General features: G+C 45.4%; 2 protein-coding genes across 3 annotated transcripts; both read left to right on the forward strand.

The window, feature by feature from the left end:
• The first annotated feature begins 650 nt into the window (after positions 1-650).
• Positions 651-9697, forward strand: maml1 (mastermind like transcriptional coactivator 1). 2 transcript variants are annotated; one of them, XM_023328783.1, is made up of 6 exons: positions 651-1018; positions 2095-2578; positions 4476-5621; positions 6427-6627; positions 6828-6954; positions 7488-9697. In XM_023328783.1, exons 2-6 carry the CDS (start codon positions 2267-2269, stop codon positions 8351-8353), a joined length of 2652 nt encoding a protein of 883 aa, XP_023184551.1. In that variant the 5' UTR covers positions 651-1018; positions 2095-2266; the 3' UTR covers positions 8354-9697. The 2 variants fall into 2 exon arrangements, with proteins under 2 accessions (XP_023184551.1, XP_023184552.1); XM_023328784.1 differs by having other exon boundaries at positions 652-1018; positions 2299-2578.
• A 95-nt stretch (positions 9698-9792) lies between these two features.
• Positions 9793-15984, forward strand: ltc4s (leukotriene C4 synthase). The gene is made up of 6 exons (XM_005801689.2): positions 9793-10280; positions 12361-12494; positions 12779-12878; positions 14804-14874; positions 14983-15064; positions 15735-15984. Exons 1-6 carry the CDS (start codon positions 10246-10248, stop codon positions 15868-15870), a joined length of 558 nt encoding a protein of 185 aa, XP_005801746.1. The 5' UTR covers positions 9793-10245; the 3' UTR covers positions 15871-15984.
• Positions 15985-16450: the final 466 nt, after the last annotated feature.

Here is a 16450-nt window from a genome sequence, read left to right on the forward strand (position 1 = left end):
ACATTTCTGTGCATAGCTTCCTTAATAAAGTTTTTAAAAAAATGATTTAAGAGCAAATAAGAAGCTATGATACAAAAATAGAATAAAATTTCAAGACCAAATCTGAAACTAAAGTATTGATCTGATACTGATATCAAGTTGGTATCGATATCAATATTTTGGATCAATTCGCCCTTCTCTATTCGATACATTTTTATTTAAATGCACATAGTTATCAGTGTAGCATTTTTCTCAAATGTAAATAATTACAATTTATTTTAAAGTTGTTTATGAACAGAAGAAAGTTCTTATTATTGATTTCATAAAGTAAAGAGAATATTCTTCTCAAACTGTTTTTAATTAAACAAGCACCTTTATAAATAAAAATGAATATTTGGGAATTGTATATAATTTTAATGAAATAAATAACCAGTATTATTCCATAGTGACATTTTCTGTTTTAATATTTAAAAAATCTTCCAAAATTCATGAGATTTCTGCTAATTCAAGTCTGACAAGTAAATTTAATTTAAAATACACGCGCTGGTTGCAGATCAATTGCGCTCTGATTGGCTCTGCTGTTCGTCACATCGACAGGCAAAACTCGCCCCTAATTGGTTACTCTTAGCTGTCCGTCAGCGGTGAGGCGATGTCCGTTTTTGATTGGCTGTTTAGGCTGTCAGTTAGTGGTGAGGCGGGAGCAGGAACATTCCTCACTGATGGAAGAAAAGAGAAAGTTTCCAAGATGGCCGGACAGAGCTGCCTGTTCGCAGGGAAACAATAGAAGCAGGGAGGAGGGACGCGGTTAGCATGAGCTGTGGCTCGCTCTGAATCGCTCACTCCCCGACTCGGGCTCCGTCAAAGAGAAGGAGGAATATCCGCTGCGGTGATTCGAAGTCACTTAAAGTATGAAGATTTATTTAAATGTTTCAGGCCCGTCGACCCATAACACAGCGGCTAACGGCTACAGGGAGGCGGAGGATCAGCTGCTGTTCGCCGGACAGATGCTGTAGGGAGAGCGGACTGTTACATTTTCACAGTAAGTGTGATAAACCTTACATTTTAAAATACAGTATTTAGAAAAGTGAAAGCCGTAGATTTAATCATTCTATGAAATTATTGTTTTAGAAGTTATAAGTTTGATTCACAGTTAGCTCACCATGGCGAAGTTGGCATCCGGTTGGTAGATTGAATAAAAGGCTAGTTCACAGTTTTAAAGGAATCTGGTATACTTTTAGTTACATCTAGTTTGGAATTAACACTACCTTTAAAGGCCAAACCTGAATAAAGCCTTGCTATATTCATTAAAAGACAGATTAAGTAATTTATAAAACGTTTCTGGTGTTTATAAAAAGAAGATAATAAGCTATTTGAAGCTGTTTCAATCATATTAGATTGGATCCTGATTTAAAGCCACTGTCTTGAAGTGGCTTAGCATGAACTAAATTATTCTACACTGAAAGACATTTTACTTAAAATTATTTTTGTGATCCGTCAAGATTTGTTTTACTTGGGTGAGTTTACACAGTTGAATAAAATTTTCTTTAAATAGTTTTAAACCAAAACTATTTGTGGTAATTCAGTCCAGATCCGGTCGCTGTATGTTCTGGATTTCGACCTGTAATGTATTAAGATTATCGAAGAATCCCTTAAAACTGTGAAGTAGTCCTTTACTCTGAATCGGAAGCCAACTTCAGCCTCCTAGCTCCCATTCGCTAACCAAAGCTAACTCCCGACTCAAAATAAAAGTTTGGGCTAAGTTGGAGAGCAGTAATGCCGCTCCCAGCGGGTGGAAAACCACCTCCAACACGGAACCCGGCGTCCGGGCCGAGGCTGCTGGTTCCCGGGTCTCAAACACACAGAGTTTGTGTGAGTTTTCCGAATATTTGGCTCTGATTTGGAGTGCAGGAATGTGCTAAGTTTCAGTAGCTGGTCGGGAGTTAGTTTGGTGTTTGTTTTGGAGATGGTTTTATCCAGAAAGCAGCAGGTTTTAGATGCCATTACAGCGACTGTGGCTCCAGTAGCTCAGCCAGTTAAATGAGCTGATGTTTAGCAACTGAAATGAGGAGGCTGAACGGTATTTTACCCAGAAACCTTACTTTTCCTTTCCGGCAGTGAGTGCCGCTGCGACTGAAGGCCGTTAGAGACAAAGGTCGCCTCCATGGAGCCAGCACAGGAGTCTTTGTAAAGGGCCAGGGGGGTGTATAGACGCCCAGAGTGACAGAGAGCCATAATCTGCATTTTATGGACGAAACCTGAGGCGGGAGTTCACTGCAGGTCTTTATTGATGATGGCGGATTTTGTTACACCGCGACACAGCGCGGTGATGGAGCGGCTCCGCCGGAGGATCGAGCTCTTCCGGCAGCATCACAACAACTGCGAAACCCGCTACGACGGCGCCACGCCGGAGCGGCTGGAGCTGGACCGGCAGCACACCATCAGCCTGCACCAGCGGCTGCTGCAGAACAAGGCCAAGCGGGCCAGCAAGCACCGGCAGCCGCCGCCCAGTGCGGAACAGGACGCCCCGCGGGCGCCGGGTATCGGCGCCAAGGGGGGCGGGACGGCGGCGGAGCAGAGCCGGAACACAACCCGGCAGGTGGTGAGTCCGATCCACACACTGCAGGGGAAGGTAATCACACCCCCAGAGAGCTGGGCCAGAGCTCGGTTCTGGTTCCTGGAAATCTGGGGTTAAAAGTCAGAGGAGGTCTTACTGGGATGGGACTGGTTTCTACTGACAGCATCACAGGAAACTGGACCACTCTGACACCACACAATACTGGCTCTGATTATTGTCATGTGCTGGATTATCAATCAATTAATCAATCAATCAAGGCAGTTTAAAGAGCTTTGCATCACAAAAATATAAAGTCATAAAAACATCATACAGTCACCAATTTAAGAAACCAGAAACAAACGTTAAGCCATGTTGGTCAGGGCTCCTTTTACTTTGAACCAGAAGCAGCTCCAAGCAGCTGGGTTGTACTCTAAGTCACATGTGTCAAACTCAAGGCCCGGGGCCCAAATCTGGCCCGCCGTAGCTTTTTATCTGGTCCGCTACACTCCAGATTACATCAATAAGTCCCTGCAGTTTTTTTTTTATCTGCAAAATTCACACAAAATCAACAGATCGCCACATTGTTTTCTGATTTTACTGCAAATTTTTCTCAAAATTGATCAATGACATTGGGTTTATGACAAATTTGATAAGGTGATTAATAAAAAGTTACATTAATGCAAATATTATACAAATCCATACAAATATTTATAAATTAGCCCCACAACATCTGTGATTTTGATTGCAAAAAACCCCAGAAACAATCACATTGATCAATGTGAAAAGATGTTCAATATTATTTAACAAACACTTAATTAAAACCGAAACAAACAGCTACTTATTAAGAGTTTATTGGGTTTTATCAATGCATTGTGGCAAACCGGCCCTTTAAGAACAGTCAGATTTTTGATTTAACCCAAAATTAAACTGAGTTTGACGCCCCTGCTGTAAGTTTACGGCAGTAAAGACGGTTTGTGGCATTTCCTGCTGCGAATGCATCAGATCCACCCGGAGACTCGTTGCCAGGTCCTCGTCGCTCTCAGCCAGAGCAGAAAGTTGTTCATTACCAAGATCTAAACTCCAGTTGAACTGATTGGAATCGATTTATGACTTTGTTTCAGCAGGAGCTGCATATGAAAACGATTCTTTATTTACCAATGAGAAAAAACAGTAAAAACGCTCCAATGACTTAATGAAAATAAGTCATAAATAGTTTGAATGTATTTTTATGAAAGCTTCTGTTTATTTCTGATAAAAGTTCATGACGAAAAATATATAAAACTTTAGAAATCTCAGACATTAACATACATGGAAAAACTTTATATTGCAGCAGAAAAACCACCACAAGAGAGCGTATGTTTGTTTTTTTCCCCCCATTGATCACTTCCAATACGTTAAAATAATAATTATTAAAAACATTGATGGAAACGTGACTAATAAAAGCTTCCTCTGTTTAAATCTGACGTTTCAGATACTGAAACATCAGGAATGGAAGCTCAAGTTGAAATGATTTTATTTCAGTTTTTGCTGTAAATGGTTTTGAGTATAAACTATAAAACTTCCTGGTGATGAAACTGAAGGAAGCTGAATCCTTTCGGCAGAGCGCTGAGATCTCCCACATTCCTCAAACGCTTCACATGTTCGTAGCTCAGTGGCCTTCCAGCTCTGAATTTTGATATTGTGCAAAATTTTACATTTATTTTTCACCAGTTTAATTAACTAGATATAAATAAATTATTCATTTATTTGCATCTTTTAACGTTTCTCTAAAATGTAGCCTTAAATATTTGTAAGGCTGCATTAGGGATTATTTTAGCATTAGATTATTCTGATAATCTTCTGAAAAATGCAGATTTATTATCATTATTATTATTAAAGATCAATAGTTTCATCCTTACCACTGTGATGATGTGTCTCTCCCCTCCCCTGCCTGTTGCTGCAGCTTCATGACGTGGTGAAGAGGAAGCTGGAGGGCGGCGGCTCCCCTCTGAGTAACGGCGTGTGCGACGGCGTGCCGGCCAATAAGAAGGCCTGCCTGGAGAACGGCGCCGGCCCGGAAGCCAAGCCGGGCCTGACGGACCGGGCCGCCAAAGGGCCGCGCAGGGCCGAGCCGCCGGACCCGGAGCCCGACTTCCACCAGAAGGAGATGAAGCAGGAGCCGGAGGACATCCTGCCCATCATGCCGCCGTCGGTCGCCGGGGGCAACGGGCTTTTCCTGGACCTGAACCTGAACGAGCAGGAGTGGAAGGAGCTGATGGAGGAGCTGAACTGCTCCGTCCCCATCGAGGACATCCAGGACATCCTCAACTACAGCTTCGAGGACCGCAAGGACCCGCCGGGGGGCCCCGGGGCGGGCCCCGCCCCGCCAGCGGCCGGCCCCGCCCCCCCGCCGCCCGACCTGTCCAGCGTGAAGGCCGAGTTCTCGCCGGCGTCCGCTGCCTTCGAGCCGGACTCCCGCACCGGCTCCCCCCGCCTCAGGGCCGGCTCCGCAGGGGCCCCGCCACTCCCCGCCGGCTCCCCCGCCGCCTCGGGCTCCGTGCCCTCCCCGGCCCCGCCCCCCCGCCCGCTGCAGCTGCTGCCCCCCCAAAAGGACCTGTCCCCCGCCCAGCAGCTGCAGCAGCTGGCCGCCCAGCAGAGGGCGCAGCACATCCAGGGCAAGATGCACAAACCGCCGCCAGGGGCCAAGTTCCACGGTCAGGGACCCCACGGCGCCCCCGCCTGGACGCAGATGGCCAACAGCTCCCAGAGCCCTGCCCTCTACCCCTCCGACTTTGCCCCCGCCGCCCAGAAGCAGCTGCTGCTGCCCGCCCCGCCCGCCAAGGGCTCCCCGAAGGCGGGGGCCGGCGGCTACCTGCTGCCCCACCTGTCCCCCGGGCCCCCGCTGAGCCACCCGGCCCAACAGGGCCCCGCCACCGTCCTCAACTACAAGAACACCATCCCTCTGTCACACTACGAGGCCGGCCCCGGGGGACCCGGGCCCCCAAGGGCCCCCGGCGGCCAGGGCCAGGACAAGGCGGCCCTGCTGACCCTGCTGAGGCAGCAGAAGCAGAGCAGCATGAGCTTCAGGCCGCACCTCACACACCCACAGGTAGGACACACACTTTGCTGCCCAACGCGCGGCGCCTGGCCGGCGGCTGCACGCGCAGCGACTCTCTCCGGCCTTCGGCGGCCATTAAAGAGTGGCTGACCGGGCTGGCGATGATGGCGGGTTGGTTTGTTTTTTTAAAGTGGCCTTCAGTTGATAGTTAATCGACAGGAAACGGGGTAATGAGAGAAGACAAGCAGCAAAGTCGTCAGGCCGGGAATCGAACCTGCGATGGCCAAGACCAAGGCCTCCATATGTGGGTTGTGCTGAACCGCTGCGCCACCCGAGGCGATGAGTTTTAAAATGTTTCTGTAGGTCAGAGTGAAGCCCGGGCGGCCATCTTGTTTTTAGTCTGGCCGCGTCGTCGTAACTCTCTGAGCCGTCCAGCAACAATGAACATTCATAGAGATTCAGGTCTTAAAGGGACAGCGCCTCATTTAGCGTTTCAGCTAGCTGACCAGGAGAGAGCAGCTAGAGGAGGATTTTCATTCAGAACCAGCCGGGCCCAGACCGCTGTCTGTGTTTGAGTGTCAGCAGCTGGTTGCTAGGGGCAACAGGCGGCTAAAGGGGGGCCATGACCTGTTTCCCCCCCAGGATTTTAAAGATTTTATTTTTTCCTCAGATTTTCTCCCAGGGCGGCCATCTTGGAGAATAAGCGTTTTTTACAGCTTCTGTTTATGAATTCAGATCAACTTATGGCCAAATATGAAGGACGATGATTTAATTTGATTATGAGAGTAATTGAAGTATTACTGGTTGGTTCTGGTTCTGCTGCAGCGGACCTGAATCCGTCTCCTTTCTGTCGCAGGATCAGAACTTCTCCGCTCCTCCTCATGTTTCGGGTCCGGCCAACTCCATGACCTCTGGCCCCGGGAACAACGCCATGGCGGCAGCGGGGCTGGGGCCCAGTGCCATGGCGGGTAACCATGGCAACACGGCCTTCCTGAGAGACCCGATGGCGGCGCTGAAGCAGCAGCAGTTCCTGCAGAGGCAGCTGCTGGCCGAACAGGTACGACTCACCTGCAGCTCTCAGGCAGGACAGCAGGGGGCGCCGCTGACCGTCTGCAGCCTGGAGGGGTCAGAGGGTTCAAATAAAATAAATGAAGAAAAAAATATTTTAACAAATGTGAAATGAATGAAAAATTAAATAAAAAATTTGAATAAAGAATTTAATTAAAACCATTAAAATGTATAAAATGATTCATGCAGGAGAAGCAGCGCCAGGACCAGCAGCTGCAGCGGCACCTGACCCGACCGCCGCCTCAGTACCAGGACCAGGCGGGTCCAGCTGCCGGCCAGAACCCCTTCCCCCAGCAGAACGTCGCACCTTTCACAGGTAGGACCACTCAGCCGGACCGGGCCGGGACAGGGCCGGTACCAGCAGAACTCGTAATTAAACAAGGAACAGGAGAACCTGAGCCGGTCCAGAACCAGAACCTGTTCTCAGCAGGCCTGGTGATTCTGCTGCTTTTATCTTTTATTTTTAAAAGGCAAATTAATTTAAATGGAAGCTGCTGATGTTTTGCTGCTGGTTCTTTAGTTCCTCTCCGCCGCTGCGTTTGTTTCTGTTTGTTGCGGTTCTGGACCGAAGCTCATTTGACTGGGAAATAAAGGATCTGTTGGTTCTGTGGCTCCAACGCATCGTTTTAACATCGCAGCTCAGAGTTTATTTTGAAACAGTAATGGCTGTAAAATATTTCCATCACAGGAGTCGGTTAGTTTCTAGGCTGCAGGTTGGAAACCGACTCGCAGTTCCTCACTGAGCCTCCCAGAACCGGAGCGGTTTGGATCAGAATTTACTTCCTGATCCTTTTTACAGAAACTGTAAAATATTTAGTTTAGAAATGATTTTTTTGCTTTTGTCCTCAGGTTCCTCTCAGCCAATCAGCAACATGGGCTCCATGGGAAGCCCCGCCCCCGGCGCCCGCATGTTCCCCCAGAACCAGGGCATGATGGGAATGAGCATGGCGCAGGGGGCGGGGCCCGGCGGCAGCGTGGCCGCGCCACCTGCAGCCAGTCAGGCCGACATCAGCCTGCCGTCTTGTGGAGGGGGCGGAGCCGGCGTGGACTCGCTGTACGGCGGCATGACCCTTCACCCCGGCCAGCAGCGCCAGCCGCTGGGCCCCATGGGTGCCCCCTTCAGGCAGCTGCCGCAGCAGCAACTGCTGAAGCCGCCCGGCGCCGTCATGCTGAAGCAGCAGCAGTTGGCCGCTACGCGCATGCAGGCGGGCGGGATGGGCGGAGCCATGGCAGGTGCCACCTGGCAGCAGCAGCCGGCTGGCGCCGCCGCGCTGCATGCCAACGCCTTCGCCGCCAACACCTTCCACATGCAGCAACCACGCATCCCCAAGATGGCCGCCGGCTCCTCCTCCTTCGGTGGGCGTGCCGTGCCGGGCCTCAACCAGCAGATGATGCAGACTAACATGGCCGCCCAGCAGAGGGCGCCGCCGGCCGCTCAAACTCAGCACCAGTCGGCCAATCAGAGCGGGCCGGTGCTGCCGGACCTGGCGGCGTATGGAGCGCCACAGGCCGGCGGGCGCCAGGCGCTGCCGTGTAACCAAGGTTACCAGGTGAGCCGCGGTGGCGGGCAGCAGCAGCAGCAGCTGTCGTTCGGCTACAACGCGGCAGCGGGAAGCTTCGCCGCCGAGAGCGATCTGGTCGACTCGCTGCTGAAGGGCCAGAACACGCAGGAGTGGATGGCCGACCTGGACGAGCTGCTGGCCGGACACACATAGGCCTGGTCCTGACCCGGTTCTGGTTCTGATGGGAAGTGGGCGGCGGTTTGTTTACAGGCTGACAGTCGGTTGGTTCTGACCTCTGAACTGTGACCAGCAGTGGAGCGATTCTCCTGGTAGGACCGGACCGAACCGGACCAGAACCGCCAACATCATCATGTGACTCCGAATGGCTCCTAACAGGAAAACAGCATTAAAGGTTTAGATGACATCACTTTCTGTTTTCAAAGCCACGCCCCTTCTGGTTTACGTTCAGAGGCCATCTGATGTCACAGCAGACGAACCAATCAGAGAGCAGAACCACCGTTCTGCTCTCTGATTGGTTCATTCTGGTAACCAATCGGAGAGCAGGTCCAATGTTTTGTTGGTTCTGATTGGAGAGCAGAACTCGTTCATTTTCCTTCCCATTGATCAGTTATTGGTTCTGAATCAGTTTCATGACATATTTATTGATCCCTGCTAATGACATCATCGACTCGTCAGAACCTCAGGACCCGACCCGGGTCTTTCACCAGGCTCAGAAGTTTGATCCACTTCCTGTCCAATCCCACCTCTGGTTCCCAGGTGTGTTGATGACATCATCACCGCGCTGCGGCCAAAGATCCAGGAACCGTTCCCATGATGACTTCCTGTTCCTGGACGTTTTTGCTTCCTGGTTCTGCCAGGCGGGTAAATCTGATGGAGAGTACTACTGAACCACTGGACTGCCCCCCCACCCTGTGGCGGCCATCTTGTTCCTCCTCGCTGCCTCCAGGCTGAAGCTTCATTTTCATACTGTAGGGAAATTTATGGAAACAACAACAGTTGGTTCTGTTTATGCAAAGCTGCTCCTTTCTGGATGTTTCCGTGGCGATCACTCTGCATTAATGAACCCCGAGTCCGGTCTGCCAGGCCGCAGATTATAATCTGACCTTCAGCGTCTAATCCAGCAGAAAAACCCAGTGAATGTGTTAATCTGCTGCAGGTTCAGGTCAGGAAGTGAAGCGGTTCTGATCCAGATCGCAGCGTTTGGACAGCCAGCTTCGCCTCTGGATGTTTCTGGTTCTGTTCTGGTCGGTTCTGACCTCTGACCCCGACAGCGTGGGATTATCTACTGTACTGTTTCCGTGTGTCTGGTTGGGTTTGGGTTTCCCGTGCTGGGCTCGGTTCTGCCGCCTCTGGGCCCAAACGGCTCTCTGTAAATGTCTATAAATATATTTTTGTTATGTAAACCTTTCCTAATGATCTGGAGAAGATAGAAGTTATTTTTATATATTGCAGCTGAATTTTGTAAGTATTTTATACTTTTGATATGGTTCTCTGTAAAACAAGAGTATTATGTAAATATAGTTCTCTAGAAACAAATCTGCGTTTTGGTTTGGTTTTTATCTGGAAACAAATCATCGTGATTCAGCTTTTCTCAAGCTCTGAAATGAACTGAAAGTAGATAAGAACCACATTTCTGTGGAAGTCACTCATATTTAAAAAAATAACCTTTCATCCTCCGTCTCAAGGCCAGGCGAACATATTTTAAATATTTCTATGTTCACTTTCACATTATTTCAGCAACCAAAATGCAATTGTAAAAAATGTTAAGTAAAATGTGAGGCGCCACAAAAAAAACTTCTACCGTTATTAAAATGGTGATTAATGCTTTTAATTTGAAATGTAACCGAAAGGTCTTTGTTAAATGGATCCGCGTTTAGTTGAAACAGCACTTTGAACACTTTTTAAAAATGTAAATGCATTAAAAAAAATACTGTAGACTGTTTATATAAATTATTGTCACGGACGCCGCCATGTTGTTTACGCTGCAATGCATTCTGGGTGTAGGACGTATGCTAGGTGTTGCGGAGCTAGCTGTTGAGCCCGGGAGCTAAAATAAAATAAAACGGATAAAGGAGGCGAAATGGATGAAGATGCGGGGAAAAAATCACAAAATCTGTAGGTGAGAAATATGAGATTTACTTTAATTAACTGGGCAGCTTGGAAGTCAGGAAAATTACAACATATTTACGGTGACATGTTTAGGAGACGATGCATAACCGCGACTTGGTGAAGCTAAATAAATAGATGGAAGTGAAATGCTACTGAAGTAAGCTAGCAATTTTTAATAAAAAGTTAGGGGATGTTCAGTCCGGTGGACATGTTCTGGTTGAACATCGTTTAAAGTTTATTTCTTTCGTCCAATCAGGTGTGGTAACGCCACTCTTTAGAAAGGTGCAGGTACTATTTTTTATTTATGTATCTCCGCCCACTGCAAGAATTTGTTTCATTTTTTAAAGAAATGTTAGTTTCTTCCACTTTTTGGCTTTTTTCCCACAACCCCTTGCCGCCGTCTGACCCCGCCTCCTGCAGGTCTTTGGTTTATTTATTTTTTGCTCCACTGTGGAGCAACTCTATGGAAGATACGGATCCCTGTAGGGGACATGGGGAGTTTTTTTTCTTTTGCGTTCCCTCGCAATAATCTACTGGTCAGTTATGCAGCATAATTGAATCCTGTAGCCTTTCTTACGGTGGGCGCCGTACTTTATGCTTTAATATAAGGTTATGTGAGGTTTTTCCATGAATGTTAGAATCTTTTAGTGAAATATCTGAAGTTTTATATCTTTCTTTAGGATAGAAAGGCGCCACAAACCTACGATATAAACAGAAACTTTCCGTAAGTAGGAAAGAAATAAAAACACATTATAATTTGAACTATTTCTGAGTTATTATAGCGGATAATAAATCATCTGACAGTTTTGATTGTGTCTCTGTTGTTCTAGTCTGAATGGTTTAAAGAGCTGCTTTCAGTGCCGCTCCATCTTAGCCTTAACAGACATAAACATGCAGGAAAAAATAAATTGATTTTCAATCAGTGTTTTTACACCAAACAGTTTTTATTATTAACAAGTTTTCACTGAGTCTCTGTAGGAGCCTTATGAATGAAATAAGTCATTATTGATATGACAGGAGCAGGAGGCTTTGACACTTAGGTGTGTCGATGTGACGTCACCAGGTGTGAATGGGAAGGATACTGACCTGCTGGCTTTGTGTGTATTAGGAAGCGGTGAGCGGGGCGGTCAGTCCTGGCAAAGTTTGGAGCATAATAATCAAAATGGAATAAATCGATAATTGTGACAGAACAAAGAAATGATCTGGACTTGACTGATAAACGGACAGGTTATATTCCCCGAGTTAACCCAGTGCGGCCCTTTACCATCATTAGTTTGTCATGTTTTTAATAATAAAAACTTGTTAATAATAAAAACTGTTTGGTGTAAAAACACTGATTGAAAATCAATTTATTTTTTCCTGCATGTTTATGTCTGTTAAGGCTAAGATGGAGCGGCACTGAAAGCAGCTCTTTAAACCATTCAGACTAGAACAACAGAGACACAATCAAAACTGTCAGATGATTTATTACCCGCTATAATAACTCAGAAATAGTTCAAATTATAATGTGTTTTTATTTCTTTCCTACTTACGGAAAGTTTCTGTTTATATCGTAGGTTTGTGGCGCCTTTCTATCCTAAAGAAAGATATAAAACTTCAGATATTTCACTAAAAGATTCTAACATTCATGGAAAAACCTCACATAACCTTATATTAAAGCATAAAGTACGGCGCCCACCGTAAGAAAGGCTACAGGATTCAATTATGCTGCATAACTGACCAGTAGATTATTGCGAGGGAACGCAAAAGGAAAAACTCCCCATGTCCCCTACAGGGATCCGTAGGAAGACTGTTTCCACCACTCTGGTAAAAAAAAAATTAAAGAAAATTATAATAATAAAAATCTCGAAATTTCGAGATACTATAATGATATTTATTTTTTAACATTTTTATTTATTTATTTATTATTTTACCAGAGTGGCGGAAATGGGCTTCCATAGTACTCAATCAAAGTTTAATATTTAAAATTTTTTGTGAATTTAATTCTTTTCCACTTTTTGGCTCCATCTCTTTCAAGAGTTTCTCTTTTTTTTCCTTCTTTTGTGGCTTCGTTTCCTCCAACATGTCTGCCGTGGTCCCGCCTCCTGTAGTTTTTTGGCTCCGCCCCCTGCAGGTGTCTTCTCTCCCTGTGGTTCCAGCCTCAGTCTCACCTTTCGGCCTGCAGCCATGCTGGATGAGGCAGTCGGACTCGGCGCTGTGACCGTGCTGGGAGTTCTGGAGCAAGGTAAGAACCAGGAACTGGGTCTGGTTCAGCTTCGCTCTGCTGTATTGATATCCTGCTGGTTTCCATGGAAACCGCTCAGCTGACTGTAAACCTTGGTGATAAACAGTTTATTTGTCTGAAGGTTTTATGAATTAATTTGCATCCAGTGTTGGCAGAGCGGACCTCCAATTTTCCCACAGTCCGGTCGGAACCGACCCGGAAAATAAACTCGTATGAAAATCAGCCTGATGAAGGCGAGGATGATGACTCTGTGTGTGTGTGTGTGTGTGTGTGTGTGTGCGCAGCTTATTTTTCCCTGCAGGTCATTTATGCCAGGAGGAAGTATTCGGTGTCTCCGCCCTGCATCAGCGGGCCGCCGGAGTTCGAGCGAATCTTCAGAGCCCAGTCAGTACCTCTGTGTGTGTGTGTGTGTGTGTGTGTGAACCGGGTTATATATTCTTGTGGAGACCTACCTCTGTCTACATTGTGGGGTTGTGGGGACCTCTGCTACTTATGGGGACAAATCCTAGTCCCCATGAGGGGAAACACTGTTTTTGGGTTAGGCTGTAGAAAATGAATGGAAATCGGTGTAAAGTCCCCACAATGTCAAATTTATTAATAGAGCAGTTTTAAAAACAGGTTTGAAACAGCACCAAAGTGCTGTACAAAACGATAACACAATAGGATAAGTTGATGAAAAAAGAAAGTACTACTAATAAAAATAATAATTAAAGCTCCACGCAGACTGGTATGTACCTCGGCTTAGGTGAGGTCATCAATTCACCATGTGAATGTGATGAGGCCCGGTCTGGAGTGAGACATAGGAAGTCTGATGCAGCTGTGTCCTTGCATGTGGAAGTTATTAAACCTTGATGTTTCATGGCGAATAGTTAAAGTTTGACATTTAGCCACGCCCACATGCTTTGATGTACACATTTTTTTTGGATAACTTTTGACCTTCAATGCCTCAAGACTGTGCCGAGTGATTCTGTAGCCTGTATGTCAAAAGCTGTATGACGAGTTTGATCAGATACAATGTCTATAAAAAAGCGGCTTTGATCCCAAATGGCCAACTTGCTGTTGGGTTTGGACCATGGCTCCAAGAGACTTTTTTGTATGTCCTGACAAGATACACCTGTGTGCCAAGTTTCATAATTCTGGGTGAAAGCAGGGCGTGGGACTGATCATTTAAAGTTAAACCTGATCGATCAAAATCCGTAGGACGATCAAATGCCGAGGCCTTTAAAAAACCTGATTTATATCACTAAGCTGCACATAAGCATTTCAACATATTTATATTTATTGATGTTCCTGTGAAACAAGAAGTAGAAAATGGCAAAAATAATAAAAATAATATAAAATTATTTTAAAATAACTGTTTTTTTAAAAGTTTATAAGAAGTTTATTATTCTCATCACAATAAAGTCCTTATTATGATGAGAATTTTTTTCATGATAAATTCCAGGTTGCTGTAATTTTTCCACCTTTAATGTGATCTTTTACCTTTACATCAACAGGATTCATTTGGTTTTATAACATATAGACCTGAAAATGACTAAACAGTTCTGGAGGAAAAATGGACTGAAATCGGTCAGACTGAGATCAGATAATAGTAATAATAATAATGATAACTAAAATGAAAAAATATTAAATGTTTACCATAACAATACACTAAGAATAATATTTTTCTGGCTGTGGGGTTTTATATGAACGTTTGACTGTAGGTGACTGTATGTGTTTGCAAAAACTGAACATTATTTATTCAGGTTCTTTTATTAACAATGTCTGTTTTTATTGACCACACTTTGCTAAAATCAACATGCGCTGCCCAACCTTTGTTTCCAAATATAAAAAAACTGCAAAAGCAATAAAAGCATAAAAAGTTTCTGAAAATGTTCCCCTGTCATTTCATGCATCAGCTCTTCTAAACCCTCTCTATATTTCTGATGAACAGTGATTTACAAATTAGACTGCTTTGGTTTTTAAAATATTGTTTTTATAATATTGTCTTTATTATTGAAGCAATTAAAACAACGGATGACTTGAGAAATAAATATTCTCAGTGTTTATTAGAAAATAAAAAGTGGCCTCCATCTTTGTCCATAATGGCAGCTGAACAGAGCACAACAGTGACACCTGCTGGCCGCCCCATGTAACAATAACTACATTTACATTTGCTAGAAAAAACTTCTAGAAAAATAAAAATGTTTTTTCTAGAAAGTATTTTGACAATAATGTACTCCTTTTCTTGATCTGCAACGCGTTGCTCTCTGTTAGTAGTTAGAGGCTCTCTGGCGACCCCTGATGGTGACTTTCTGTCATTGTTTCAGAGCAAATTGTTCAGAGTACTTTCCCATCTTCATCACCATCCTGTGGATGGCCGGAGTCTTCTTCAGCCAAGGTGAGCCGCCGGCCGCCAGAACCTGGCCCACCCACCGGTTCTGACCGCTCTAAGAGTGTGTGTGTGTGTGTGTGTGTGTGTGTGTGTGTGTGTGTGTGTGTGTTGCAGGCCTGTCCAGCCTCTGTGGTCTGCTCTACCTTTATGGACGGCTGTGTTACTTCTGGGGTTACGCCGAGTCGGCTCAGGGACGGTAGGCGCTTCTGGGTTGGGTTCGGCGGTTCTGGTTCTGCAGCAGAACTTTAATATATAATCAGCTGAGATGAAAATATTTAGCTGATATACTTACAACCAAGGTTGTTAGAGTTAATGTAGTGTCTAACAATAATGAAATAACAGAAACTGAACTTGAAAAGAAAATTTAACTGAAATAAATACAAACGGTTCTAATGGAGGACAACTAGAAATACTGGGGCTACAGATTTAATAAAACTTGTTTTTGTGTTTGTGAATCTATTTACTAGCTTTTCAAACTGATGCGAGTTATTTTTTGCCCCTCACAGTTTACGCTGTTTATTGGGAAATTGGCGCCCCCTCGTGGTGCTGGGCGGCAAAACAGCAAAAGTTCAGATAAATCTCCAGTCAGCTGATTAGTCAACAATAATTTAAAACATTTTCTGGAAATGATGTAATCACAAATCTTTGATCTTTTTGACATCTGCACCTAAAAATGAACCAAAGTATTAAAAACTATAACTAATAAAAACTAGAAAACACTCTAAAAACTAAAAAATGAAATGAAGCCCAAAGCTATCAGAATCTGCTGCTGGTTTGGATCAGAACCGGATGTTTCCCAGCAGAAACAGATCCATGAAGGGGGTTCTGTTCAGCTTCTGTTGAAGTTTTGCTCTGCTCTCTTTCAGTTTGGCTCCGCTCTACTTCAGCGCTCAGGTTCTGTGGGTTCTGATCGGGTTCTCGGCCGTCGGCGTCTTCCTGTCGTTCTGCCGGGTTTACCTGGAGTTGGACCTGCTGCAGGCTCTTGGCCACGCCCTGTTCTGACCCGGAGAGAACGAGATTCTGCTGTGTGTTTCTGTTCTGGTTCGGAAAGCGTTTCCCAACTGCTGTGAAAATGAAAACGGGTCATTAAACAGAACCGCGCTGTTTCTTCATTCACGACCCGCTTTTTTCTCTGAGAACTTCAACTGTTATAAACCAAGTTCTGGTCGGTTGTGCATGGTTCTGATAGAACCTCCACTCTTTAGATAGAAACCAGGACTTGGACTCAGAAAATGTTGACATGAAGCATTTAGAAGAAAAACGGCTTTTTCTGTTTAACTTCACTAAACTTCCTGAAATCCTGCTTAGGGTTACCATGGTAACAGCTATTTCTAGAACTGCAATCTGGGACCATAAACGGCCCCCGTGCCTCAAGTTGGATCCCACTAGTAAACAGGTAGGTGAATCATTGGTTGGTTCTGGTTCTGGTTCTGGAGGTATAGAAGCTTAAAGCTGCACCTCTGACATTTGGCCCCCAGATGGCGCCAAAGAAAACCGTTGAAAAGCAAATCTTTAGAAGCGACTTTCAGAAAGCTTTAAAACTTTAGTTATGACGTCACCCAGCTAATGAACCAATCAGCAG

The sequence above is a fragment of the Xiphophorus maculatus genome, chromosome 23 (assembly GCF_002775205.1).
Source record: "Xiphophorus maculatus strain JP 163 A chromosome 23, X_maculatus-5.0-male, whole genome shotgun sequence".
Taxonomy (NCBI): domain Eukaryota; kingdom Metazoa; phylum Chordata; class Actinopteri; order Cyprinodontiformes; family Poeciliidae; genus Xiphophorus; species Xiphophorus maculatus.

What these genes read in the sequence shown, in the direction of transcription:
- ltc4s (XM_005801689.2), top strand. Translation starts at nt 10,246, where the DNA reads ATGAAGATGCGGGGAAAAAATCACAAAATCTGTAG. An exon ending in CGGAGTCTTCTTCAGCCAAG is followed by an intron (nt 14,875 to 14,982) that starts GTGAGCCGCCGG and finishes TGTGTGTTGCAG; the next exon opens with GCCTGTCCAGCCTCTGTGGT. An exon ending in GCCGAGTCGGCTCAGGGACG is followed by an intron (nt 15,065 to 15,734) that starts GTAGGCGCTTCT and finishes GCTCTCTTTCAG; the next exon opens with TTTGGCTCCGCTCTACTTCA.
- maml1 (XM_023328783.1), top strand. Translation starts at nt 2,267, where the DNA reads ATGATGGCGGATTTTGTTACACCGCGACACAGCGCGGTGATGGAGCGG. An exon ending in CGCACCTCACACACCCACAG is followed by an intron (nt 5,622 to 6,426) that starts GTAGGACACACA and finishes TTTCTGTCGCAG; the next exon opens with GATCAGAACTTCTCCGCTCC. An exon ending in GGCAGCTGCTGGCCGAACAG is followed by an intron (nt 6,628 to 6,827) that starts GTACGACTCACC and finishes TGATTCATGCAG; the next exon opens with GAGAAGCAGCGCCAGGACCA.